Source organism: Corvus hawaiiensis, chromosome 2 (assembly GCF_020740725.1).
Source record: "Corvus hawaiiensis isolate bCorHaw1 chromosome 2, bCorHaw1.pri.cur, whole genome shotgun sequence".
Classification (NCBI taxonomy): Eukaryota; Metazoa; Chordata; class Aves; order Passeriformes; family Corvidae; genus Corvus; species Corvus hawaiiensis.
In genome coordinates, this window is record NC_063214.1 from 60128298 (window position 1) to 60155620 (window position 27323).

At 41.9% G+C, this 27323-nt stretch overlaps 2 protein-coding genes across 2 annotated transcripts in view; one reads left to right on the forward strand and one right to left on the reverse strand.

Annotated features, from left to right (window-relative positions):
• GTF2F2 (general transcription factor IIF subunit 2) overlaps nt 1–27323 on the reverse strand; it is a 90254-nt gene that overhangs the window by 53728 nt on the left and 9203 nt on the right. The window contains exon 5 of the mRNA XM_048295330.1: nt 14335–14373. Coding sequence (XP_048151287.1) covers nt 14335–14373 — 39 coding nt within the window. The remainder of the gene's footprint in view (nt 1–14334; nt 14374–27323) is intronic.
• Nucleotides 595–4348, forward strand: KCTD4 (potassium channel tetramerization domain containing 4). Its single transcript, XM_048295331.1, has one exon. The coding sequence runs from the start codon at nt 767–769 to the stop codon at nt 1538–1540; it is 774 nt and encodes a 257-aa protein (XP_048151288.1). The 5' UTR covers nt 595–766; the 3' UTR covers nt 1541–4348.

Below are 27323 nucleotides of genomic sequence, written 5' to 3' on the forward strand. Positions count from 1 at the left end.
GCAAAAAGCAAAACCTAATCATGCTGCTGCTCTTGTGTTGGTGAGGATACTCCCTTTGACTGCAAATAAAAGCTTTTGCCACAAACTTAAAACAGTCAGACCAACAAGTCCTTACCACCACTTCCAGGGTATCTTCTGTGGAAACATCTTAGTGCTGCACATGTGCCCAATAAATGAGTGACATGCATGTGCACACATTCCACATATGACAACCCCCTTGTACACACAGGGACACCTTTCCTTCCTGTGATGTCCTGCTGTATGCATCAGGTACTGTAATCAGTACTAAAAACAATGTGAAAAAACAGGCTTTGTGAAAATAAAAATCCTTGAAACATAAATGAAGCTGTTTAACACCATAAGCACTAAATATGATTTGGCCAGCTGACACTACAAATACATCTGCACGTATTAAAAATAAGTTGCCATTTAGTATAGCAGTATGTATTTCTGTGCAGAACCATCTAAGCTATGCAAACTACTTAGACTTACAGGAAAGAAACAACACAAACAGTTGTTATACGCTTCTTCCCTTACACAGTTAAATGCAAATTCTCCCTTACAGTCATATTCCTGCTATCTCCCTGCACACACAGCTGATACGCCATCTACTGCAAACCCAACTGACAGTCGGAGCAATGCGAGCAGCATTTCCATTCCAACATCGAGCTGGAGCTGAATAAAGGTGCTTTTTAATAAGAAACATCCTCTTTGCAAGCTGACAAGAGCAAAGCAGGATAGCTGGCTTTCTGTCCCAGCATCAATAATGGAGAGAAAAGCAAGCAGAAGAGAGAACGAATGCGAAGAAAAAACCAGCAACTCTGAAAGCTCCGAGCTAGACAAGGACTATAAAACATCTCTGATTACTCTGAATGTCGGTGGTTATCTATATATCACACAAAAACAGACACTAACCAAGTATCCAGATTCTTTTCTGGAGGGGATCATAAATGGAAGAATAATGTGCCCATATGATGCAGATGGTCATTACTTCATAGACAGAGATGGACTTCTTTTCAGACACATCCTCAACTTCCTACGGAACGGAGAACTTCTTCTACCAGAGGGGTTTCGAGAAAATCAACTTTTGGCACAAGAAGCCGAATTTTTCCAGCTTAAAGTACTCTCAGAGGCAGTGAAATCAAGGTGGGAGAAGGAACAGCTAGCATCTCGAGAGACTACTTTCCTGGAAATAACTGACAGCCACGACCGTTCACAAGGACTTAGAATCTTTTGTAATGCTCCTGAATTCATTGCAAAAATAAAATCCAGAATTGTACTGGTGTCCAAAAGCAGGCTGGACGGATTTCCAGAGGAGTTTTCAGTATCTTCAAATATTATTCAATTCAAGTACTTCATAAAGTCTGAAAATGGTACACGATTGGTACTGAAGGAGGACAACACCTTTGTCTGCACCCTGGAAACTCTTAAATTTGAGGCTATAATGACGGCTTTAAAATGTGGGTTTAGACTGCTGACCAGTCTGGATTGTTCAAGAGGGTCGATTGTTCACAGTGATGCACTGCATTTTATCAAGTAATCACAAAAGCAAAGGAAACGAGCACGCAGCCAGTAAACCTCCTTGAGCTGCAGCCTCCTGGCATCACAAATAATGCATCTAACTAGCCCTGTACCACAAAGCTCAGCTGCTAATCAACTGATGTGAGCTAATGGTATGTAAATCTCATAATGACATCTATCTCTGGCTTACCTAAGCTGAATGAAAATTTTATGCCTGAATTTAACAAAAACTATCTACTAACATTGTAAACACAGATGGAATGCTTTATGCTCTTTGTAATATGTTTTCTCAATGCTTTCTTTCAACCAGAGAGTCTAGATGAATTTTTGTGTACCTGTGTGATGAACATGCATATACCTAACTGCTCTGCTGAACAGCAATGAGAGTATTTTCACATAATAAGCAGGCTTAAAATATGTTTTGCTTATAACAAATTCAGAATGAATTTTAACTGGAATAAATGATTTTGACTGTTCATTAGTGTTTATGGTAATCTATTGTACTGAATTTGCAAAAACCAAGATTGCAAGAGAGTTTAAAATTAACCAACTTGATTTTTAAGATAATTGACTTCTCAACTCACTTAACCCCAAATTTATACCATGTTGCTACACTAATAGCAATTGCCAGAAACATGTAAACCAACAAAATAATGCTGGGGGAGATTCGTTTTATTACAGGAAACGAGTTCAATATGCACAGAATGTTAAATTTCCTAATAGTACGTACATATCAAATAGCTAATAAAAGTATTTGACATAAAGTTTAGTGTAACAGGTTTCCAGTAATGGCATCCTACAATGCTACAGTCAGTATTTCCTAGCAATCATTTGTGCTCATAAGGACAGGGAGTGAACACAGCCCTTGCTTTGCACAGTGGCTTCTACATGCAATGACTACTACCAGTTCTGAACAGACCACCTGCTGGCATTAAAGACAATTCACTCTACATAATGGAATAAATACCTTCATTCTCCTCATCTCCACTATTTATCAAATCTTTTAATTTACATTTTAAACGAATAGTTTCTATAGAACAACTGTAACTAATTTAACCACAAGCATTACAAACCAGTCACTTCACAAAAGTGAACTAAAAAATCATCATAAAAGGCAAAAAGAAGCTGCACTAACTCTAAGTTTAAGCTTTGTTTGTCATTGAAATCAATCATCATTCACAGCTGATACGAACCCGAAATTCAAGTAAAATGCTTATAAAAAAAGAAAAAAAAAAACTAAGTAGTTCTCCCAAAACATTGATTTTGTACATGAAAAAAATAATGTCAACAAAATGCAGTACAATCCATACTAGAAGTGATAACCAAGGAAAACAGCTAACACAAGACAGTCTGAGAACAGTTGTGGTTTGGATTTTAGAGGGAACAAGTCAATCCTTAGTAACAAAGGCTGGGAATACAAATGCAAGGTCCACTTATCCCACAACATTAAACTCTTTTTCAGTTTCAACATACAACAGGTGTTGTTAACTAGGTCCCTTGCTAGAGACAACTTAATACAGAGATGCTACGTCTCCAGACCAGGCAGCAGTGATTGAAACATATTCCAATACCATTTTATCAAGTGGGGAAATTTAACCTCTCCAGAATACTCCATCAGAATGAATCCACTGTCTATAAATGATGAAGTTTTCTATCTAGTCCCCATGTTGCAGACTTACAGTTGATAAAACTTGTGGTTCTATAAAAGATGTGGTTTTAAGTGAAGCTTTTCCAGACTCTAATGTTTAAAAATCGGATCACTTTACATTTCAGGCATACAAGCTGAAGAATTGCCCATATATCCCAAAACTTCTCTGAATTTGTCCAAATGCATTAACTATCTACATACAAAACATACATAGTAAAATACTATTATTTACATATGCCACCAGCACATGTCATCTTTTCTCCTCCCCCTCCAAGCTATTTTCAAATTGATGTATTAAAAAAAATCCTCATTAACCACTAATCTTATGCTTATAAGAATCTGTAGGACTTCTGTGAAAAGCAAATGTGAAAGCTTCCCTAAAAGAAATACAAAATCCTGTTGATCTTCTAGGACAAGAATTAGAAACTCAGTCACACAGAACAATTACATGAAAAGCCCTTTGTAGACACAATTCTCTACATGAGCAAGAAAAAGTGACAAGACAATCTAAAAAAGGTCCATAACAAATGCACAAGTTTTAAAGCAGCATGCCCACAGTGCTGTCAAATACACAGCCTGCATCAGCACAAAGTATGGAGGAGGCTGTTGCTCCTAGGATGTCAAATCATCCATTTGCACTTAAATGCTTTTGGTTATAACCTTCATTTGCCCTGGATCTTTCACTAAGATTTAAAATGTCATTGCAGGTGGAAAGAAGGAAAGCAAAAATCAATTTTTATTTCAAACAATTAATATATGTTAATTAAAATATGTTGTGGTTGGTCACCTTTCAGTTGGGCTCTTAGGATGCCTAACACTAAGGAATCAATTGTTAGCACTTCCCTATCAGAAAGCAGCACCAGTTTTTTATCAGAGCATTACTTTTACTCATGAAAAATCAGTAGAGAATTTGATGGGTCTGCATTTAACGTAAAAAATAATTTCAAAATATAAGTTATTCATAAGTTGATAATCACAGCTAACACGGAAACCATCTGAAGCATCTTCTAAGAATGTTCTATAGCTATTCATGAGAGATTTATTTGCCAGGCTTTTGGTTCAGAGTATCTACTGCCCTCTCAACCTATGAAAGAGAACTTGAAATCTTCTTTTTTGAAGTGAAAAATGTACCTCTCTAATCATTGTTAAAATAAATATCTGTGTTGTTTGGTTGGTTTATTGCGGGTTGGTTTGCTTGTTCGTTTAAAGTTCAATGATTCATTACCTTACATATTTTTAACTGGATTTTTTATGTATTTCTGTGTAAGTAACACTGACAAAGTCATCTGCTGCAATACTAACTTCAATCTTGTTTCTTTTCCCTTTTTCATGAGCAGTGATGCATTTCTGCAAGTGTCAGGGTTTGAAATTTTTACATGCTGCCTCTGATCGAAGGCACCTCACTCAGCTCTTTGAATTACACAGCAGAAAGGAACAAAGAGGTAAAAAAATTAATTCCCTTCCTTGTTCACACTAAACAAATCCACAACTGTCTTGAATCATGCCATATCAGCTACAATTAGACATTCAAACTAGTTGCAAACTTGAGCAATCTTTCAGGGCGGGAGTGTCTTGCTTTGGTATATGAACAAAAAGACACATAAAACCTCAATACTGTGAATGATGTTTCCTTTGTACTCCATAAACCCACTAAATATAACATAAATATGTTTTGCATGTGTTCAGTCAGTCAGATACTTGCGTTCCACCACAGTAGGATGTGCCAGAAAAGGTACCCAGTTATATGTCAGCTGCCTTTTTTGTCTTTTCTTTAAGGTTGGAAATTTCATTTTCAATAACTACTATGACAATACAAAAGCTGCAGAATCAAGTGCTTGAGTCAGAAATACCCACAGTTGTTCTAACAACCTTACTTAGTATACAATGTGCATGCAAAATATTTCTATTCTTCTTTCTCTCATTAAGAATTGCATCACAACAAACTTATCAGAACTGCCCTACAAGTATCAGGAAATAATTACAATTACCATAATTTCTCTGATGATCTTCAACTGCTCCAGTAGGAGTAAGAAGGAACTTCCTCCCCTTTCCCCAAGGAGGCACTTAACCCGCTCCCAGGCTTGGTCAGCTCCACTTGCCTCCCTGCCTGTTTTCTCAGGTGAAAAAAGGGGTCACCAAGCAGAAATGACAGAGGTAACTGAAGGCAGGACTAACTTCCATAGACTACAAAAAAATATCCTTGCCCCTATTAATTTCTTGAATGACTGCCCATGGAAAAATATAAATAGCTGCCAAATTGACTGAAATACTGACACTTGGATGCCCACTTTTTCCCTTTGGTGGGAGAAGCCAAGGACTCTTTATCACACTTGGCAGTACACTGGCATAGGTACCAACTATATGGATTTCTATACAAGAACAAAACTTAAAAGTGGCTGCACCATGTCAGACTAAGGCCTGTTTTAGCCCAGTTTTCCCTGGTGACTGCAAACTGTTTCTAAACCCAGAGACTTTGCATGTCTGGGAGAATCCCCATTTCCGATCCTTTTACCCTCACATCCTTTCCCTTATCTTGTTCTCTCCTCCCATCATACAACTACTTTCCATTTTTGTTTCACTGTACCCCTTCCTTTCACAAGCCAGTTGTGGGGCTTTGTAAGGGATGCCTAGGAAAGAACATATAACTGGGAACAACATACACAATGCTCCCTCGAAGTATTTCTTCAGTCTCTAACCACCTACTGCCCAATGACTTCTAGAGTCAGATATGGTTTCTGGAGGTAGTCTTGATGGCGTGAAATACATAGGCTGCACAATAAAGTCAAAATGCAGCTCCAACTCTGTACCTTCAGTACTGACTCACCCACTGACCAGTGTTTCACAGCATCATAATTGCACTATTGATATTTTCAAACACTCCTGTCTTTTTTTTTTTTTTTGCATTTGTACCTATTACAACTGTTCAAGTGACAACAGGTCGCTTCTTTTCTACAGTAGGTAAAAATTACATCAACATTTGCAGAAAATCAGTGGCATCGTTATTTTCATCTCTTAAAAGCATTACAAGGTTTCCCCTCAGTAAGATGAGAACAGGTTAAGAAAATTATCTTCTTCCTCCACTCCTCATTAGTATACAAGCAGAATAAGGGCAGGCAACAAATAATACAATTTAATAAGAGCAGTGTCTAATCCATTCATTTATTTGTGTAGAAGGGTCATGTTGCCCTAATGCTGCTGACTGATGAATCAGGATTGGGGATGAAGAGGACAAGTTAACTTGGGTCTATGACAACATATTTACTATTTTCCTAGGCTAGATCATCTTTGCTAAATAACTATTACATAAACCTAACTTTGTCTGCTGCCCTACAACACAGGGTAGATTGACAGGAAAGTGATAACTAGTTAAAGAAATGAAGGAATCTTTATACGAAGAGAGAGGCTTGCATAATATACAGTGGGTTGAAACAAAATCACTAGGTAAGGCACAAGAAATTTAGGATTAGAAAAAATGGGTTTTATTTACTTTGGAATAGACATTCTGTAACTCCAATGGACTGGTATATCACAGAAATATTGTCTCAAAACACTGGCTCTGTAAATCATCATCATTCCCAAAAAAATGCCAGAAAACAAGCAGCATGGCAAGGACTGGGCAAGGTAGGAGGAAGATGTATGACACCTGAGGAACGCGGATAAGCAAGCACTTGGAAAAAGAAACTGCAGTTGCCTTTCTTTCTGAAATTGTGTAATATTCTCTAGAACTAGACAGTTGATTTCTTTTCCCAAAAATATGTGTAGTAGGAGTACCACACACAGCAAATGCAACAGTCTCCCAAGAAGCTGTTTCTATCTGTGCTGTTCAAAAGCTGGTACAATAATTATAGCTGTAAACAGCAGCTACTCATTTAAAACACTATTACGACATGATGATATGCAAGCTCAACATGCTAAGATTTCAAAATCAAGTCGTTAGAAGATGAGTCCTATAAATTGAGTCATTCTGAATGTCTGTAAGCTTCTCCTGATAATGCTAAAAATTACCACAATATTGCCTTGTTCATTGGTGGTGTGATTTTGGGGGACATAACTTTGATTTACAGACAGTTCATGAAAGCCATCATCTTTCTGGGCATTAAAGGGGGATTCCACTAGTTCTACCCTAAGCATTATTTCAGTTTTGTGAAAAGCTAGATCTCTATGCTTTTCCAGGATACTTTTTTTTTTTTTTTTGCCTTTGACACTACCAAACTTTAAGCAGCAGCTTTGTTCCAGGTATGGAAATCTTGCTCAAAATGAAGCACAAGGTTTTCTTGCTCACAGCTCCTGAAGAGAGATTTGGCATCCTGTGTAAAGGGGGTGGCACTTTACCAGCCACAGAAGCACATGAAGGAGATGAGAATTCAGATTTAAACACCCAAGGCTGCTTGCTGGGGAAATGCCCCAGGAAAATGAAGTTCCAAGGGGCTTGCTAGAGTCTAGAGTCTGATGCTTAGGGAAGTTTGCAGTGCTGGACTCCCCTAGCTGTGAGGATGGGGAGGGAGGAGTGTGGTGAGAGAGGCTATTAGCACTATGAGATGAAAAGAAAGGGACTCAGTGTCACTCAGTGTCAGCTGAGGGTCTTGGGTTTGTGGTGAAGACAGATGCCCACACAGTGCAACACTGAGGTTATACAAGTAATGTCTAATAATCCTGAAACTAGTAGATAAATAATGGGGAAAAAATTTTACAAAATTCTCCTTTTGCCTTTCATATGCCAGCTTTCAAAGAGGCAATTTTCCTTATTGTAGCAGAAGTCAGAGGAATTAACTTTTTAAAAAATTGTTAATAGCAAACTTCAAGCTACAAATCTGCTGCAGCTCCACAGAAAGCTATTTGTTAGCTCCTAGGAGGTTCTTGATTTTGTACCATAGTGAACAGGTGAAGTGAAAAAAAGAAAAGAACAGGTCAGAGGTGGGTACAGACTCTCTCAATTAGGAAGAAAAAATAAGCAAACAAACTAGCAGCGAACAGGCTAAGCATGAAAAAATGTAAACAGAACAAGCAACTGTAACACCAAACCCAGTCATTTATTGCCTCTCTACTACTTTGGCAAGTACTAGGGATAAAGCAGTACATTTTCTCAAGGCTGAAACTGGTAATCTCAGAGGAGACAAATTAAAGGTCCTGCCAGCCAGGTTGATAAGAATCAGCTAAAGAGAGGAAAAGGTACTCAGGTTAGAAGTCTTATCAATACTAACATTATCTAAGGCCTGCAGCACTGCCAGGTCTTGTGACATTTCCAACATATCTTCTAAAATGAACAGCAAATAAAGTTCTTTCCCATCAGGGCAGAAATCTAACATGTAGGCTATCTTATGCCTTCCCATATGATGATAAAAGTCCACTTCCATAACCTTTCTGCCACACTAAGATTACAATTTCTGGGTTTGCCCACAGAGTACAGCACAGAAATCCCTAAGACAACCTGCATGAGTAGGACAATATGCTGTAGCACAGCTACACAGTGCTCCTGCTCCTGTATCACCACTGCTATTGGCAAGATGCTGGGGCTGGAAAAGCCTGATACCTCAGGAATAGCACAAAATGAGCTTTGCTAGACTGTTTCCAGACTCAAGCATACAGAACGCTCAGGTCCTCCTACTGCACTACTGCCTCCAGTGTTCTGGTAGCTGCAGTTATCAAAGGCAAAGATAAAGGACTACACACAAACCTTGGAAGAGCTGTTCTCGCCTTTGCTATAATTGCTTTCCCCCAAAAAAGTTACCTCCATGGTTAAAAAGAAGAAACTTTAACTAACTATCCCTGGTGGAAGCTGTGTAACAACAGTATAGAACTGGTGAAAAAAAAAAAAAGGCAAGGGGGAGAAAGGGGCAGATAGGGCCTAAGTGTAACAGTACTGGATCAGACTAAAGGTCTGCTTTGCTCAGCATCATGACTCCAGTAAAGTGGTCGCAAGTGGACATCTAAGAAGAAACGTAAGGACAGCGCAGCCATGTATGATTCTCCTACTGGATTTTCCTACTGGGTATGCATCCCATCCACGTGGCTTTTGTGGTTTGAGGCCTCTCAAATCAGATGTCCTCTCAGTCTTAGTCCCCTTAAGTGGATTTTGGTTGATGAGAAGCTCAACATAACCCAGAAACATGAACTCACAGCCCAGAAAGTTAATCGTATCCTGAGCTGCATAAAAAGAGGAGTGGTCAGCAGATCAATGATGGTGATTCTGCCCCTCTCCACTCTCTTGAAACCCCATGTGGAATATTGTTTCCAGCTCTGGGGTCTCCAGCATAAGAATGACATAGACCTGTTTGGACAGGTCCAGAGAAGGGCCACAAAGGTGATCAGAGGGCTGGAGCACCTCTCCTACAAAGACAGGCTGAGAGAGTTGGGGTTGTTCAGCCCAGAGAAGGCTCCAGGGAGACCTTAGAGCACCTTCCAGTACCTAAAGGGGGCTACAGGAGAGACAAGAGCATGTAATGATCGGACAAGGGACAAAGGCTTTAAAGAGAAAAAGGGCAGATTTAGATTATATATTAGGAAGAAATTCTTTACTGTGAGGATGGTGAGACACTGAAACAAGCTGCACAGAAAAGCTGTGGATACCCCATTCCTGGAAGTGTTCCAGGCCAGACTGGATGGGGCCCTGAGCAGCACGGTCTAGTGGAAGGTGTCCCTGCACATGGCAGGGGGTTTGGAGCCAGATAGTCTTTAAAACCTTTAAGGCAACCCGAATTATTCTATCATTCTATGATCCTTCATATCCCTTTGGTCTCCTCTAAGGTTGTGTCAGCCTTTAGCAAATACCACCTTCACATCCACATCTTCTGTCAAGGAATTCAATTACATTCTGAGTGCAGAACTACCTCATTTTATTTACTTTGAAACTGACTCCTGCAAGCCTTACATCTGCTACATGTTAGTCTTGTACTGGTCAAGACAGCACACATTTGATTTTCCTCTGCCCCTTTGATCCATCATTCAAGGCTCTGAATCTGCAATACTTCGAAAGTCTGAGCCCATCAAACATGATCATACTGGTACGTGGGTGAACTGCAAAAATCAGCAAAATATCTCATAGAAGACAAACACAATTTGTGAAGTCATGATCTGCAATGCCCGGCATGGTTAAGATTTCTGGGATTCCTCAAGAGTCATAAGGAAAACCAAGAGCTCTGGTACAAGCCAAAAGCACACTTCTGCTTAGTGCAGTACTTCAACAAGCTGGACATGAACATCGCAGAAGGACAAAACATTGTCATGGGATTAACTCCCACTGTTTTGTATCAGGTTCTGTTCTCAGGAGAGAAACTGTATTACAATAAATACATTAGTTTGCTCAGACATAAATGCCACTATTCATACAATATACTAAAATAAATAGTCAGATTCTAAGGACACCAAGGACATTTATGCAAATTCTCAAAAAAAATTCACTCCAGTTAGTGCTGACCTACATTAAGTCTGTATCCTTTTGCTAAGCTACCACTGCACCTTCCCTGTTCTTCCACAATATTTATTATAACCAGTACCATAGGCCTTGACTACATATACCTTAAAGCAGGAATCATTGCTTCTTTGTGTGTTTCAACAGCTACAAATGGAGTCTCACACTGATTACAGCTCCTGGAAAGCTACTGGGAAGCTTGTATTTTAAGTTGTGCTGTATTTATCTGCCAACAAACCCAGTTATATTTCCAAGACAAAACCTGTTTCTGTGGCTTGAAAATGGCAGAATCTGCACCTAAATTATCTTCTACACTAAGTTGCAAGCTAGTATTTAAATTAAAAATTACTTTTTTATTCCTGCTGACAATCATTTTTCAGTTAGAGTTTCGCTTTTGAAGTGTAATTAATATATGTTAACTGCTTGAAAGAGGATAAAATCAAATGTACATTTAGCAGCTTTATACTGTCCCATGTTATACTGTAAGAACTCTCTGTCTTTAACAAAAAATTGCTGATTTTATCACATGGAGTTCAGTGGTTATCACCACGCTTACAATGAATTTCAAATACTCTAACACATGTATAATCAACATGTGAATCCTTTTTTTTTTACTGTAGTATCAAGAAATTAAGGAAGTGGTATCTACAAACAGTTCAAATGTTGTATATTTGTGCCTGGAGTCACACACATACATTCACAATTGGTAAAATTTTAATACCAAGTTCACCCTACATTGTCTGTCTACATGCTCAAAGCTTAAGCAACATTATGTACTCAGTTGCTGCTCATGCAACTTCCATATAATGCACTTTCACAAGGACAGCACCTAATTGCATTTGCTCTTACATGAGAATGCATTTCTTTACTGCATCACTCTCAGCAGACTACAGGCTCTCAACAGGCTCAGAGCAGCAGCTTCTGAGTATTTTTATTGGGGGGGAGCAGGTCACACTTTATATTGGCACAAATGCTTGGTTTTCACAGCTTCTGTCACCACTGACAGCACTTACAGGTAGGTGAAAGCAACGCCATAAACAAACAAGAGCTACATGCACATATTTGGATTTAAATCGCTTGCTCATCCTCATATAGGACCTAGCAAAGCCAATCCTCATTTCTCTTTTCCTTTAGCTGAGTGTGTTATTTGCCATGCACCTTTCACTTTTAGCATAAACCAGCCTTCAGGCACTAAACAACACTGGTTGAATCACCAAGCACTGTTTATCACAAGCTCTAAACAAACAGGATTTCTGTATGGAAAAACTGATCTAAAATGATAAAATGCAAAAGGAACTCAAATTTAGTTTAAGTAAACTTGTCACACATATGTCTTGATTCCTGAATATTTTGACTGTAACCATCATTTGAGATATTATGGATACTAAAGATTTTACATGGTCTCAACCAACAGGGACACTTTATAGAAGGAAAATCCATGAGGTGCTGTTAAGTAAAACATCACTTCTGGTTCTGGAACTCCCTGAGCTGTGAATCATTAAAGGCTGGAAGAAGCTGGAACAGCTTGCCCAGAGAGGAGGCAGATGCTCAAGGTTAGGTTGGACAGGGGTCTGAGCAACCTGTTTTGGTTGAAGACAGCCCTGCTCATTGCAGGGGTGTTGGACTAGGTAAACTTTAAAGGCCCCTTTCAAACCAAACTGTTCTATAATTCTGTGAGAAGGATCTTGGAGAGATACCATTGTGCTCTTACACTGTTCTTACACTCATCTCAAGGCGTCTGCTATCGAGCATCACTGAGGACAGGACACCAGCCAGATGACCTTCGGTCTGATCCAGCATCACTCACAGTTTCTCTCAAACAGCATCACATACAATAGCAACACTGGTACTATCATGGCTTTTCCAAGTGGTTTGCAACTATCCCAACAATAAATGTGATTAAAAAGGTCATACATACACTAATGATTTACAACATAACAAATTCTAAAGTTTGACAGCATCTTACCAATGTAAAAATTTTTTAAGGATGTAAATCAAACTGTTTCTGAATGTCGTATCTCATTTAATTTCTTTAATTACTAACTATGAATAAACCTTACATATTTTTATTAAAATAAATAATACCCAAGTAATAAAAAAAGCAATACCCAAAAGGATCTTGCTACGCTAACAAGCTAAATAAATACATAAAAGACATCATCTTTGCTGCAAAAGTACTTGCTGTAGGCCAAGAAACAGTAGATTAACAGAAAAATTGAGCACTAAATAACCTGAATTACTGGAGAGGTAGTTTGGAAAAAGTCATCTGAGTTCCACAGTGATTTTGAGGAAAAAGGGAATAAGCAAATAGTGTAACTGATGGCTGACAGTCCTCCTTTATATGCCCCAGAGTAACCAACTACCATCACTCAGAGAGTGAATCCATAACCAGTTTTATCCAACAAATGGGTTTAGCACTCAGTCTTGTCAGCATATTTAAGCAGCCCACAGCATACAGTAATTCATTCTTCTGGCCAAAGCGAAAATACAAACAACTAAACACGTGGCCATCTTACACAACATTCACAGAACAAGCAGGAGGCACCAAGAATGAAGAGCAGACAATTCAACCCTTCAAACACAAACCAAAACAAAATAAACCACAAAAGCCAGGCAAAACCAACCCTTACAAACTAAAAAAACAACTAAATGGAAGTATCAAAATTCTGATTCATTTAGCAGTTAAAATCTCAACATCTGATTTCCACGAGACATTGCACAGCAGTGAGTTTCAGTTTTCAAGTATAAAACACTGATCTCTAGGAAGCAGCCCTTCTTTTAAGACTTCACCACGATTCACACAGAATCAGAGCAGACAGGCTTTACCAATTAACTGAGAAGAATTGCAAGCTATAAAACACACCATGGATTCAGTACAAGTCTGTAGACTATAACATTCCTAACACCAGTCTTTTGACATGCTTAGGCCACTGTAATAGAAGGAATCTCCATTTTAAAAAGAATTCCCTACTATATACATATACATATACTGTATACATAAAACAAAACCCAAACCCTACTTCTAGCCAGACACAAACTATACACTTTTGACAATATTTGATGCTGAAATGCAATTCAAAGAAGTCAGATATTAGAAAAAGCAGACATCTCCATGTTTAAGCATCCAAAAAGTACTTTCAAGAAGATATTTTGAACACTCACTAGCATTAGACTTACGTTTAGGAAACGCTTTTAAAAAAAGTAGGAGTTTGAAACTCTTTCACATTTTTCACATGAGCCATCTCCTATCTGTGCCTTTACCACTTACAAGTGCCACTCCAGTCGCAGTACTATCTGTGTGTATCAGGGATAAACCTACTTTTTACGGGCTATTTTTATGACTGCTTAGTTTATGCAATCAGAATCAAATACCAAAAGATCTGGAAATGTGTTACAAACTTTCCCACCAAAAGAAAAGAATTCAAACTAAAAGTAGACAAAAAATGAACCAAAACGAAAAAAATATTTAAGAAATAAATTAAAAAATCTAAAACAACATTCCAAAGAATATTACATTTCTAAACTTCTCCCTCATAATTTTATTCCCCTCCTTTTAAATAAAAAAAAATTAATAATTTAAACTTCTGGTCACAGCAGATAAACAGTTTATGAAGTTATTTTTTAATGTTATGATATTCTATTAAATATAACAAAAAAGACACTTTTTTTTTAATCTACCAATTTCTTAAGAAGCAAAACTGAAAATCTGCAGTATAAGTAACTTCTTAAGTGCTTCAAGGAAAGTGGCTGTACTCACCAGCACTGCCGCTTTCTGACTTTTCTTCTGATTGGTTTTCTGGAAAAAAAAAAAAAAAAAAACAGAAAAGGAATCACAATGTTTCTATGTTGATTATTTGAAATTACATCTAAAATTTCGGTCGCAAAGTAAAGAATGATAAATTATGTTAAAATCACAATCACTGGATTTGATTAATGTTTATAAATTTACCTTCTGAGGAATAAGTTGCTACCAGGAGCAACAAAAAAAAAACTCCATTAGCCCCCAAACTCACAACTTAAATGAGAGAACTCTATTACATCTCTGACTGAGCTCTGCAAGAACAAACTACACGTTTATACAAAATCAGTAGTAGGATTATGCTCAAGCAATATACATTATTCATTTATCTCACTGGTCAGTCTAGACAAACAAATATTTTTGTATATTACAAAAATAATCAAGGTTCTGCAAAAGAATGTTCTTAATTGACATTAGGTAAATTTTTGGCCTTGACCAACCTCTTCTCTACCCTTTATACAGGCCATGGAAGAATTTATTTCTTCAAGCTTTTTCCTGCCTGATTATTTGTCCTCAAATGGTACTATAGTCCATTGGTATTTTTTTGTCAAGTATTTGTACTTGTCAAATACAACAAATACATAGAATCAGAAACATCTCCTCTTCCATGTAGCAGAGAATCATAAGTATGTATGGAAAAGAAACAGACACAGTGTTGCAAAGTGACTTGCAAAAAAAATTAGCACTCCGGTGAATGAATGACAGAGTCAGATTCAGAAACAGCTTTCTGCAAGAAATTCCGATCCCACTTTTCCAGAAATGGCTGCCAGTAGATGCATTGTGGTAATTTGAGTTGTAACCTTTACCAAGCTCTATAAAATGAAACCCCTACATTAATTTGTCAGTATTATATTTGACTGTTCCTCCTATATTTCTCCTTTTTATGCATCCTCTGCTGCAAAAAATAAAAAAAACATTTTCACTTCCCTGAAACACAGTTAGAAATGGTAAAACATACTTGTCCTTTGCTTTCAACTCTGGCAAGTTACAGCTGTCATTACAGGCTATTTACTTACAGGCAAGAGTGAATTACTGCTCTAAGTCAGAGAGTAATTTTCGACTTCAGTTAGGTTGATAATTTCTGCCATTTACAGGCTGGGTACTAACAGAACTGAAAACATGAAATATTTTAGAAAACCTTTTTCTTGACACTGATTCTTGCTGGCTTTGAAGGCTTCTGTCCCTCTTTTCTCATTGAGATGGCTTGAGAGCCTGAGGACTAAATGCAAACATAAAAACCAGTATCTTAGAATTCCTTCTTTCTTTACACCAGGTGACTGTCATTAGTCTTAGCAGCTGAATGCACCTGCTTTCTCTATGAGAAACAATCATTATATGGCCCTTTCCCAGCTATGAGTATTTGGAAAGTGGGTAATGACTCCTGCCAACTTTCAGACATACATCCAGGATAGCCTGTTTGCAGAAAACCAAGTACTTTCTTGTTGACATTATTTTTGGGCATATTTGGCACATTTACAGCATAATGTAAAATAAATGCCCAACCAATACCCTAACTCAACTGTAACTTAATGAAGGAAACACACAAGAAGCAGAGAGGATGTAATGAAGAACATACAAACATACAAAGATATAAATGCCTGTCTGGACTGAGAAGTGAGATGCAACTGGATTTAAAGCTGTTCAATTTTCAACTCAGTTCAATGGAACACCAGAGCTACCTCGCCGAAACTATTGCCAAAGACATCACACTTGAACATTGCTAAGAGCATCTCTGAATCCAGAAGCAATAAATGTACCTCACGTCTACAAGGAAAGCGTGTGTGTTTGTATCTGCCCTCAACAGTGGAGACAAAAAACCAGACAAAATTACATCTTGCAAAAAAGTGGCATTTTTCTTCCTCACTGTTAAGACAACTCAGTTTTGTTATGATTGGGTCACAAGTCTCTGCTTTAAAAATCTTCTCAGTACTAATATCATGAAGAAGGTAAAGGAAGTTGTACTATTATATTTCATTAATGCAGACTGCTCAGCCTCCTCTACAACATGCAAGAGTTGATAAACGTCTGATAAATGTCAACAGACTGGGGTTGGTTAGTTGGGGTTTTTGTAGTTAGTGGGTTTTTTGCTGTTGTTGTGGTAGTGGGGTCGTGGTGGGGTGGTGGTTTTTTACACATACATCAGTGAGATCAGTAAAAAAAGGTATTTTAAATCAATGAAGTATGCAAAAAGACTATTTCCATCACACTAAGCCCATTCTAACAGACCATATATTCTGTGTGTTATATCCTCAATTTTTAAAATTTGTACAGGAATTAACAGTCTGTAGTTCAAATAACAGAAATGAAAATAAAATTAGCTTATGCCCGCCAGCCAGCTGAACCTGGTATTTTTCTAACCCACCAACAAGCATATGAAGTAATTAAATAAATACAATTTCCATTTTTTTGAGATGGAGAAGGGGTATGATACAAGCAACTGCAATTGTTTTCTAAATGGACTGTATGTCACAATAATACACACACAATTTTGAGCCATCAAAATAGTATCTGTAATTAAACTAGCTTGAGTCACACATTCTCCTTTTCTGATCAAGGGTTTCATCTTTATGATCCTCAAAAATATTTGGAAATTTGCATAAATGCCATAGATTTGAATGGCTGCTGTTGCTTTCTGTTCTTTTGATCATGAGGCTGCTGATAGGTTATCTGCTTCTGCTAACAGTCCAGAAGAGACTGAAGCACATAACAGAACAAAGAAGCATTAGGTTAGATCCCAAAACCTTCTGGAGACGGGAATATGCGGGTAAGTGACAGCCCAAACAGAGACAATTGGAAACTACTGCTAAAGCAGGCAGGTATACGGCAATATTCCTCAGCAGGCTGCACTAAGACGGCAGAACAGTGAGGGTGTTTATTTCCTAAATAACAATTAGATGAGGAATTTCAGAATTCAAACATTTATCTAAGAGGATTGGAAACAGTATTACAAGGCATCAAGATTCTGAGCACACTGTATTTTACTGAAAATAATTAAGTGTAATTAAAGAAGTAACTGCTTTAATGAAAGATTTTTATTAGGGTTTGTTCCCTTCACACTTCTTTAATGGCTGGATATAGATGATATTTAAGAATATATGTATACAATACAGAATGAAATACAGAATAAAAACCTCTGAATATTCATTTTCACTGCAATACAATTGCACATTGTATGTTATATGGCAGGTGTGATTCATGTACAAACTCAGAAAAGGTCCTTTCATATATGAGAAGCTGTATAAAGTAAAAAAAACCAACAATTCAAAACAATGGGAGAATTTTCAAGCAATGTAGGAATAAAGGAGCTGCTCTTGGGTATATAGGCAGAGTTACATGTATTATTGAACGAGAACACAAAAAAAAATTGAGTGTTATTAATTGAATTTCTGAAGGAGAGAAGGCTCAGGAAACTTGTTGGGGTTTTAGTTTAGTCTTAGGTTTTCCTGTTAAAGGAATTTTCTCCCATATGCATGTTGCTAGGGGACAAATAGCTGTACTTAAGAAAGACAAAAAGGGGAGTGGGGCGGGCCTGGCTACTCTTTTGTCTACACCTGGGTGTGGGGACAGTTCGCTCTGAGCGTCCGGAGAGAGAAGCTGCAGAGAAAGGAGCTGCTGCTGCTTTCTTTTTGGCCGTTCTTTCTTCCTGCTGGAAACAACGCCGGGACCCCAAAAGCCGCTTTCCCTGCCCTGCTGGAGACCGGGCTGTGGCTGCCCTGCCCCGCTGCTGCTTCGAGCTTTCGCTACGCTGTAGCCCTGCTCGCCCTGCCTGCCTGGGCCTCCGTGGTTTTTTCCCATCTGGATACATCTCGCCTGCCACCCGGGATTTGCGTTCGTCCCTGCCATTCCAGCCTGCTGTTCCTGAGAGTCCGGGATCGGCTGCCCAGGGGTTTGTGAAGCCTTTGTTCCATCCTTCCCGAGATCCCAGGGCACCAGAGCCGCGGGTTTCCCGAGCTCGCTCCGGAGCGCCCCCTGCAGCCGCGGGGGAACCATCGCACCTGCCCTGCTCACCGGGAGCCGCCAGCGCCCCTGCCGGCTGCGAGCGGAACTGCACCCGAGGGGAAAGGGCCTGACAGCCGAGAAGGCTGGCACTGGGTTTGTGATTGCTGTTACTGCCATAGTTGTTGTTGTTTTGTTTGACTGGTTATATACATATATATAGAGAGTAAAGAACTGTTATTCCTATTTCCCACATCTTTGCCTAAAGGCCCTTGATTTCAAAATATAATAACTTGGAGGGAAAAGGGGTTATATCTGCCACTTCAAGGGGGGCCTCTGCCTTCCTTAGCAGACACCTGTCTTTCAAAACCGAGACAGATCTTGGCGCCCAACGTGGGGCCTGAGGGCATTAAGAGATAGAGGTGAAAAAGGAATAACAGTTCCTCGATAACTTTATTTTGTGTGCTGGATATTGGAACCTTGTTAGGCAGCACTATGTGGTCTAGTTTACCCTGGTTTGGGTGGCATGTAGCCGTGGCTATATTCTTCCCCTTTGCAGCTCCTTACTTGAGTATGGGTCCTCTGACTAAGGCTACCATTGCTGTTATCCAGCTTGCGTTATGGGTCGAGAAGGTGAGGAATTCATGGGTTTTTAACTTCCTCCGGAATGTGGGCACATGGATAAACAGCTATCACACACTGAGCACATGTTTTTGGGGTTATGTTAACAATGGTACCTTCTGTGAGGAAATGACACCAGGGGAAGTTTTCTCCCAACCCCTCAACCAGTTCTTTGGGCCCACCCCATCAATTTTCGAAGGGTTTAAATTCCCTCTGAATACTAACCATCTGCTGCTGATAGGCCTACTCTATTTAGCATTCAAGGATAAGTTGAGATTGGCTTGGATATCTACCCGGACACCAGCCCCAGAGACTAGAGATCCTGCCCCAGAACCTGACATGGCCCCAGAGAGTAGAGTTCCTACCCCAGAGCCTGATCCTGCCCCAGAGCCTGACACGGCCCCAGACACTAGAGATCCTACCCCAGAACCTGACACGGCCCCAGACACTAGAGATCCTACCCCAGAGCCAGAGCCTGTCACAGCCCCAGACACTAGAGATCCCGCTCCACAGACTGATACTGCCCAACAGTCCACCTCAGAAATGGACTACCCAAACTGGGTGGGGGTACTGGCAAAAGGGATGCAGGAGATGTGCCAAGAGATGGGTCAGGTGCGCCAGGGGATATGCCAGGAGATGGGTCAGGTGCGCCAGGAGATATGCCAGGAGATGGGCCAGGTGCGCAAGGAGATGTGCCAGGAGATGGGCCAGGTGCGCCAGGAGATATGCCAATTGCTAAGGGAATACACCTCCTCAGCTAGTGAAAAACCCTCTCCCTGCCCCAAAGAGGGTGAGTCCGATGGTGCAGCAGTGGAACCCACGGATGTTACAACCGTCCAGGCTTCAGCTGAACCACAAGGACAACCACAGCCAGCAGCAGTCGCCCCTGTGCAAAGGAGGAAGTATAAGACCAAATCAGTACGACCAGTTAATGATGATGGGCAACCAGGGCCCTCACAACCAGCAGGAGAGCCAGAGCCAGAAGTCATCACTGAGTCCCTGTCGCACGACAGTCTCCGTGCTATGCGAAACGACATTGTGCGAAGGGGGCGTGAGCCTTATACCACCTGGCTGCTTCGGGTTTGGGACCTTATGGGCACAAGTGTGCAACTGGATAGTGGTGAGGCAAGGTATCTGGGATCGTTGACCCAGGACCCAGGTGTGGACCAGATATTTGTGAGGGAGCCAGGGCCTCTCTCTCTCTGGGAGCGGCTCTTAATGAGTGTGAGAGAAAGGTTCATTCACAAAGAAAGAATGCAGGAGTATCATCATAGAATGCAGTGGAAGACACTCGAGCAAGGGATCCAACAGCTAAGAGAGGTGGCAATATTAGAGGTACTCTTTGGGAAGGATGGACAGCATGATAATGACCCCGATAAGGTCAGGTGCACAGGACAGATGATGTGGAACCTGGCAAGGCTAGGGCCATCGCAATACACCACCTTCATTGCAACGATTGATGCTGACAATACCCGAGAAACAGTGGGCTCTGTTGCCAACAGGCTCAGGCGTTATGACAGCATGATCAATGGCCCGCTGAAAGCTCATGTCTCTGCTGTGGTCCAGGACCTCAAAGAGGACATGAAGGAGATGAGGAAGGAAATGAGGGAGGAGATGAGGGAGGAGATGAGGGAGGAGATGAGGAGGGTCAGTGTGGCACCAGTGCGAGTCACAGGCCCCCAAGTCAGAGCCCGTCGTCCCCCTGCTAGAGAGAGAGGGTACACCCCACGAGCTGAGCTGTGGTTTTTCCTGTGTGAGCATGGGGAAGACATGAGAAGGTGGGATGGGAAACCCACCTCTGCCCTGGCAGCGCGGGTGCGTGAACTCAAGGAGGGAGGCACTAACCGAGGGGGTTCCGCTAAGGTGAAGGTAGCCTCAGCCTCCCGTGACCGAGCTGCCAGGTATTACAGAAGGGAGGATGATATGTCGGATCCCCTTGAAGGTACCTCGAGCATGTACGCCCAGGGAAAGAATGATAACCAGGGCTAGAGGGGCCCTGCCTCTAGCCAGGAAGAGGCACGGGAGAACCGAGTTTTCTGGACGGTGTGGATCCGATGGCCTGGCACATCAGAGCCACAAAAATATGATGCATTGGTTGATACTGGGGCACAGTGTACTTTAATGCCATCGGGACATGTGGGGGCAGAACCTGTATCCATCGCTGGGGTGACCGGGGGATCACAGCAGTTGACCCTTTTGGAAGCTGAGGTGAGCCTGACTGGGAAGGAGTGGCAAAAGCATCCGATTGTGACCGGCCCAGAGGCCCCGTGTATTCTGGGCATAGACTTCCTCCGGAATGGCTACTACAAAGACCCAAAAGGACTCAGGTGGGCATTTGGGATTGCTGCTGTGGAGGCAGAGGGCATTAGGCAATTGAACACCCTGCCTGGACTATCTGAGAATCCTTCTGCAGTTGGGCTCCTGAAAGTGGAAGAGCAACGAGTGCCAATTGCCACCTCGACAGTGCACCGCCGGCAGTATCGGACAAATCGAGATGCTGTGATCCCCATCCACAAGATGATCCGCGAGCTGGAGAGTCAAGGGGTGGTCAGCAAGACCCACTCACCCTTCAACAGCCCCATCTGGCCTGTGCGCAAGTCTGACGGGGAATGGAGATTGACTGTGGACTATCGTGCCCTGAATGAAGTGACTCCACCGTTGAGCGCTGCCGTGCCAGACATGTTGGAGCTCCAGTACGAGCTGGAGTCCAAAGCAGCAAAGTGGTACGCCACTATTGACATTGCCAATGCATTCTTCTCCATTCCTCTGGCAGCAGAGTGCAGGCCTCAGTTTGCCTTCACCTGGAGGGGCGTGCAGTACACCTGGAACCGACTGCCCCAGGGGTGGAAGCACAGTCCCACCATCTGTCATGGACTGATCCAGACTGCACTAGAAAAGAGTGAGGCTCCAGAACATCTGCAGTACATTGATGACATCATTGTGTGGGGGAACACTGCAACCGAAGTGTTTGAGAAAGGAGAGAGAATAATTCAAATTCTCCTGCAAGCTGGTTTTGCCATCAAGAAGAGCAAGGTCAAGGGACCTGCCCGAGAGATCCAGTTCCTGGGAGTAAAGTGGCAAGATGGACGACGTCAGATTCCCACTGAGGTCATCAATAAGATCACAGCAATGTCTCCGCCGACCAACAAGAAGGAAACACAAGCTTTCCTAGGTGCTATAGGTTTCTGGAGGATGCACATTCCCGAGTACAGCCAGATCGTGAGTCCTCTCTACCTGGTTACCCGCAAGAAGAATGATTTCCACTGGGGCCCTGAACAGCAGCAAGCCTTCGCCCAGATCAAACAGGAAATTGCTCACGCTGTAGCCCTTGGCCCAGTCAGGACAGGACCAGAGGTGAAGAACGTGCTCTACTCTGCAGCCGGGAACAATGGTCTGTCCTGGAGCCTCTGGCAGAAGGTGCCTGGTGAGACTCGGGGCCGACCACTGGGATTCTGGAGCCGAAGCTACAGAGGGTCTGAAGCCAACTACACTCCCACAGAGAAGGAAATCCTGGCAGCTTATGAAGGAGTCCAGGCTGCCTCAGAAGTAATCGGCACAGAGGCACAACTCCTCCTGGCACCCCGACTACCGGTGCTGGGGTGGATGTTCAAAGGAAAGGTTCCCTCCACGCATCACGCCACCGACGCTACTTGGAGCAAATGGATTGCCCTCATCACGCAGCGCGCCCGAATTGGAAACCCAAGTCGCCCTGGGATCTTGGAAATAATTACAAACTGGCCAGAAGGTGAGACTTTTGGGTTATCTTCTGAAGAAGAAGAGGAGCAGGTGACACGTGCCGAAGAAGCCCCACCATATAACGAGCTACCAGAGAGTGAAAGACAATACGCCCTCTTCACTGATGGTTCCTGCCGAATTGTAGGCGCTAGCCGGAAATGGAAAGCCGCTGTATGGAGCCCCACACGACAAGTTGCACAGGCCACTGAAGGAGAAGGTGGATCGAGCCAATTTGCTGAGCTCAAAGCTGTCCAATTAGCTCTGGACATAGCTGAAAGAGAGAAGTGGCCAAAGCTCTACCTCTACACCGATTCATGGATGGTAGCCAATGCTCTGTGGGGTTGGCTGGAAAGGTGGAAGAAGGCAAACTGGCAGCGCAGAGGAAAACCAATCTGGGCTGCTGAAGAGTGGAAAGACATTGCCACTCGGGTAGAGAAGCTATCCGTGAAGGTCCGTCATGTAGATGCTCACATCCCCAAGAGCCGGGCTAATGAAGAACATCGTAACAACAAACAGGTAGATCAGGCTGCGAAAATAGAGGTGTCCCAGATAGACTTGGATTGGCAACATAAAGGAGAACTGTTCCTAGCTCGATGGGCCCATGATGCCTCAGGCCATCAGGGCAGAGATGCCACCTATAAGTGGGCACGAGACCGAGGGGTGGATCTAACCATGGACAGTATCTCCCAGGTTATCCATGACTGTGAGACATGCGCTGCGATCAAGCAGGCCAAGCGGGTGAAGCCTCTGTGGTATGGTGGGCGATGGTCCAAATACAAGTATGGGGAGGCCTGGCAGATTGATTACATCACACTGCCTCAAACCCGCCAAGGCAAGCGCTATGTGCTCACAATGGTAGAAGCCACCACTGGGTGGCTGGAGACCTACCCTGTGCCTCACGCTACTGCCCGGAACACCATCCTGGGCCTGGAAAAGCAAGTCCTTTGGAGGCATGGCACCCCTGAGAGAATCGAGTCTGACAATGGGACTCATTTCAAGAACAGCCTTATAAACACCTGGGCTAGAGAACATGGCATTGAGTGGGTGTACCACATCCCTTACCATGCACCAGCAGCTGGGAAGGTTGAGCGGTGTAATGGACTGCTTAAAACCACCTTGAAGGCACTGGGTGGGGGGACTTTCAAAAACTGGGAGATGCATTTAGCAAGAGCCACCTGGTTAGTTAACACTCGAGGTTCCACCAGCCGAGCAGGCCCTGCCCAATCCGAACCCCTACAAACAACAGATGGAGATAAGGTTCCAGTGGTGCACATGAGAGGTATGCTTGGAAAAACTGTTTGGGTAAAGTCTGCCTTGAGCAAAGACAAACCCATCCGTGGGGTTGTTTTTGCTCAGGGACCAGGTTGCACCTGGTGGGTGATGCAAAAGGATGGAGAGACCCGATGCTTACCTCAAGAGGACCTTGTTTTAGGGTGAACTACCCATGGCTCTGTACTTGTATCAATATCAGCATGTATATTTGTATATAATTTGGGTAATGCATAGATTTATATGGTTGTAACATGTTAGTATGGGAAAAAATTCGGGGTGGATAATGTTGGGGTTTTAGTTTAGTCTTAGGTTTTCCTGTTAAAGGAATTTTCTCCCATATGCATGTTGCTAGGGGACAAATAGCTGTACTTAAGAAAGACAAAAAGGGGAGTGGGGCGGGCCTGGCTACTCTTTTGTCTACACCTGGGTGTGGGGACAGTTCGCTCTGAGCGTCCGGAGAGAGAAGCTGCAGAGAAAGGAGCTGCTGCTGCTTTCTTTTTGGCCGTTCTTTCTTCCTGCTGGAAACAACGCCGGGACCCCAAAAGCCGCTTTCCCTGCCCTGCTGGAGACCGGGCTGTGGCTGCCCTGCCCCGCTGCTGCTTCGAGCTTTCGCTACGCTGTAGCCCTGCTCGCCCTGCCTGCCTGGGCCTCCGTGGTTTTTTCCCATCTGGATACATCTCGCCTGCCACCCGGGATTTGCGTTCGTCCCTGCCATTCCAGCCTGCTGTTCCTGAGAGTCCGGGATCGGCTGCCCAGGGGTTTGTGAAGCCTTTGTTCCATCCTTCCCGAGATCCCAGGGCACCAGAGCCGCGGGTTTCCCGAGCTCGCTCCGGAGCGCCCCCTGCAGCCGCGGGGGAACCATCGCACCTGCCCTGCTCACCGGGAGCCGCCAGCGCCCCTGCCGGCTGCGAGCGGAACTGCACCCGAGGGGAAAGGGCCCGACAGCCGAGAAGGCTGGGACTGGGTTTGTGATTGCTGTTACTGCCAGAGTTGTTGTTGTTTTGTTTGACTGGTTATATACATATATATAGAGAGTAAAGAACTGTTATTCCTATTTCCCACATCTTTGCCTAAAGGCCCTTGATTTCAAAATATAATAACTTGGAGGGAAAAGGGGTTATATCTGCCACTTCAAGGGGGGCCTCTGCCTTCCTTAGCAGACACCTGTCTTTCAAAACCGAGACAAAACTGAAGAAAAACAAAGTATTAAAAGCCAGCAATGTTCTGTGAAGCATGAAATGGTGAGACAATCCATGCATGAATGCTGCTCAGAAGCAAAGCTCTGGTATGTGTTCTGTCAATGGAATTCTCTGAACACTTTTTACTTTCAGTAAGATGGAAAGAGCATGAAAGAATTTAAAGACGCAAAAACAGACGTTACGGCAATCCCACTTATGAAGGGGGAGTTGTGAAGATATATTCAAAATTTAAATAAAATGAATCATCTCATCCAACTTTACAGGAATATCTTATACTTTATTAGTGTCTACAGTGTAACATCTTCTCCTCCACCCATCAGTTCTTTACAGTCTGGGATGCAATTGCCTGCCAAGGTCTGCATTTTCACAAGTCATATTAGTAGCACATTTTTCCAAAAACCAGTTCAGTAAGAAACTTCTATCATTATCTCTAACAAAGCTGCAATTTTATTTATATTGAGATCCAGCAAACCTAAACTACCTGCTGGCAGAAAAATTAAATATTGGGCAATTACAGCAGTAAGGGAAATAATAATAAGGGAAACAATCAGAAAAGTTTGCTGTTAAATGTTCAACAAAAGCATCTTCCCATTCCTTCAATCAAGAAAGAAACTTATATTACAGCATTATCTTATATCAGAGTGTTTGCTGGTGGGAAGCTCAGAAAACAATTTTAACCAAATATATCCTATGTATCAGGCCCACGAATTGCCCCTAGATAGTTTCTAGCTATATGCATGTAAGAAAAATTCATTTTGTTCTATAAGACATATTAAGATATATGCAAAATCCTCTGCTTTTCACCCGCCAAAAAAATTACAGCTATGATAGCTGATGACAAAGATAAGATAAAATGACTGGAAGCACAAATAGCATTGTTGCATAGCAACTGTTGATGTACATATGGTGATGTTTATGGAACAGAATGTAGTTCATATTTAATGCAGAAATAATACCAAAACCAGCCTAGACAGCAAGACCTAGACAGCAAGAGACAAGTGTGCTTTGGATCCCTCTGCAGACACGACAGAAGCCATGCTTTGCTACACTCTTGTTCAGGAGTGCCACCACAGGCCTCAGTGATTTGCCCAGCAATGAAGACAACGCAAAGTCCACATGTGCAACAGCCTTGCAAAGGAAGCAGGAAGATACTTTGCAACTACCACTTTCAGAGTACTTGGTATTATTTACTGGGGCTATTTCAAAACAAAGAAAAAGGAAAAGAAAAAATAAATGGGAGAAATCCCAGAGGTAATCCAAACAAAAGATGCAGCATGTGTGAAAGCCAGCATAAGCCAGATTTTTAACAGTACTGGGATGTGAGCCACTTTACCCAGCTTTGTACTAGCTCAGATACACACTGCAGAAGAGCAAGAAACTGCAATTCATTAGACTTTGGACACAATAAATTGCACCTTAGAAGAGCCTACTGCTGTCCATTAACTAATATGGGACCACCAGAGATGCAGACGTTTACAATGAAAGAACTAAAGGATTTCTTCCAATACTACAAGTAGGAGAAGCAAGTTCAGTTAAGACAAAGCAAAATAAAACCCACAGAGAATCCATTCAGAAGACCAGAAATGACATAATGGAGAAAATATTAAATTACTTGTCAAATTTCATCTTTTTTCTTGCTCTAAATGACCTGATGAATCAATGTGCAGTGCTGAATTATCCAGAATATGTAAACTCCCTACAGCATCTTCCAAGACCACAGCATATTTCAGAAAGGCCATCAAAAAGACAGTCACTACAGCATAAGGATGCCAGGGTTAAGGACTACACAGAGAATAGATCTTGGGGAATTCAATGTGCTCAAAAAAAAGGGAAGAGAGGGAACAAATCACAAACCCACAATCAAAAAAACCCCACCCGGTACAAAACAAACCCAACTGCTTTATGCCATTTGTTCCATTTTATTTAAGTCAATCTTCAAGAAGGGTATTGACTCAGAGCAATAGTGCATGAAGCACTTTTTTATCCATATTTCATTTGCCTAATTCCTCAGTTGCACCCTTCTAGATGCATGACACCTGCAGTTCCATACCAGCTTAATTTTTGCCCCACGGTTCAAACTGACATATTGCTTGTGTTACGTGGTGCAGTTTAAAAAAGGAAAAGGAACAAGATGCTTTTCAGAAAAAAAATCCTAATTATAATATGAAGACAAATACTGGTCTG

What these genes read in the sequence shown, in the direction of transcription:
- KCTD4 (XM_048295331.1), top strand. Translation starts at nt 767, where the DNA reads ATGGAGAGAAAAGCAAGCAGAAGAGAGAACGAATGCGAAGAAAAAACC.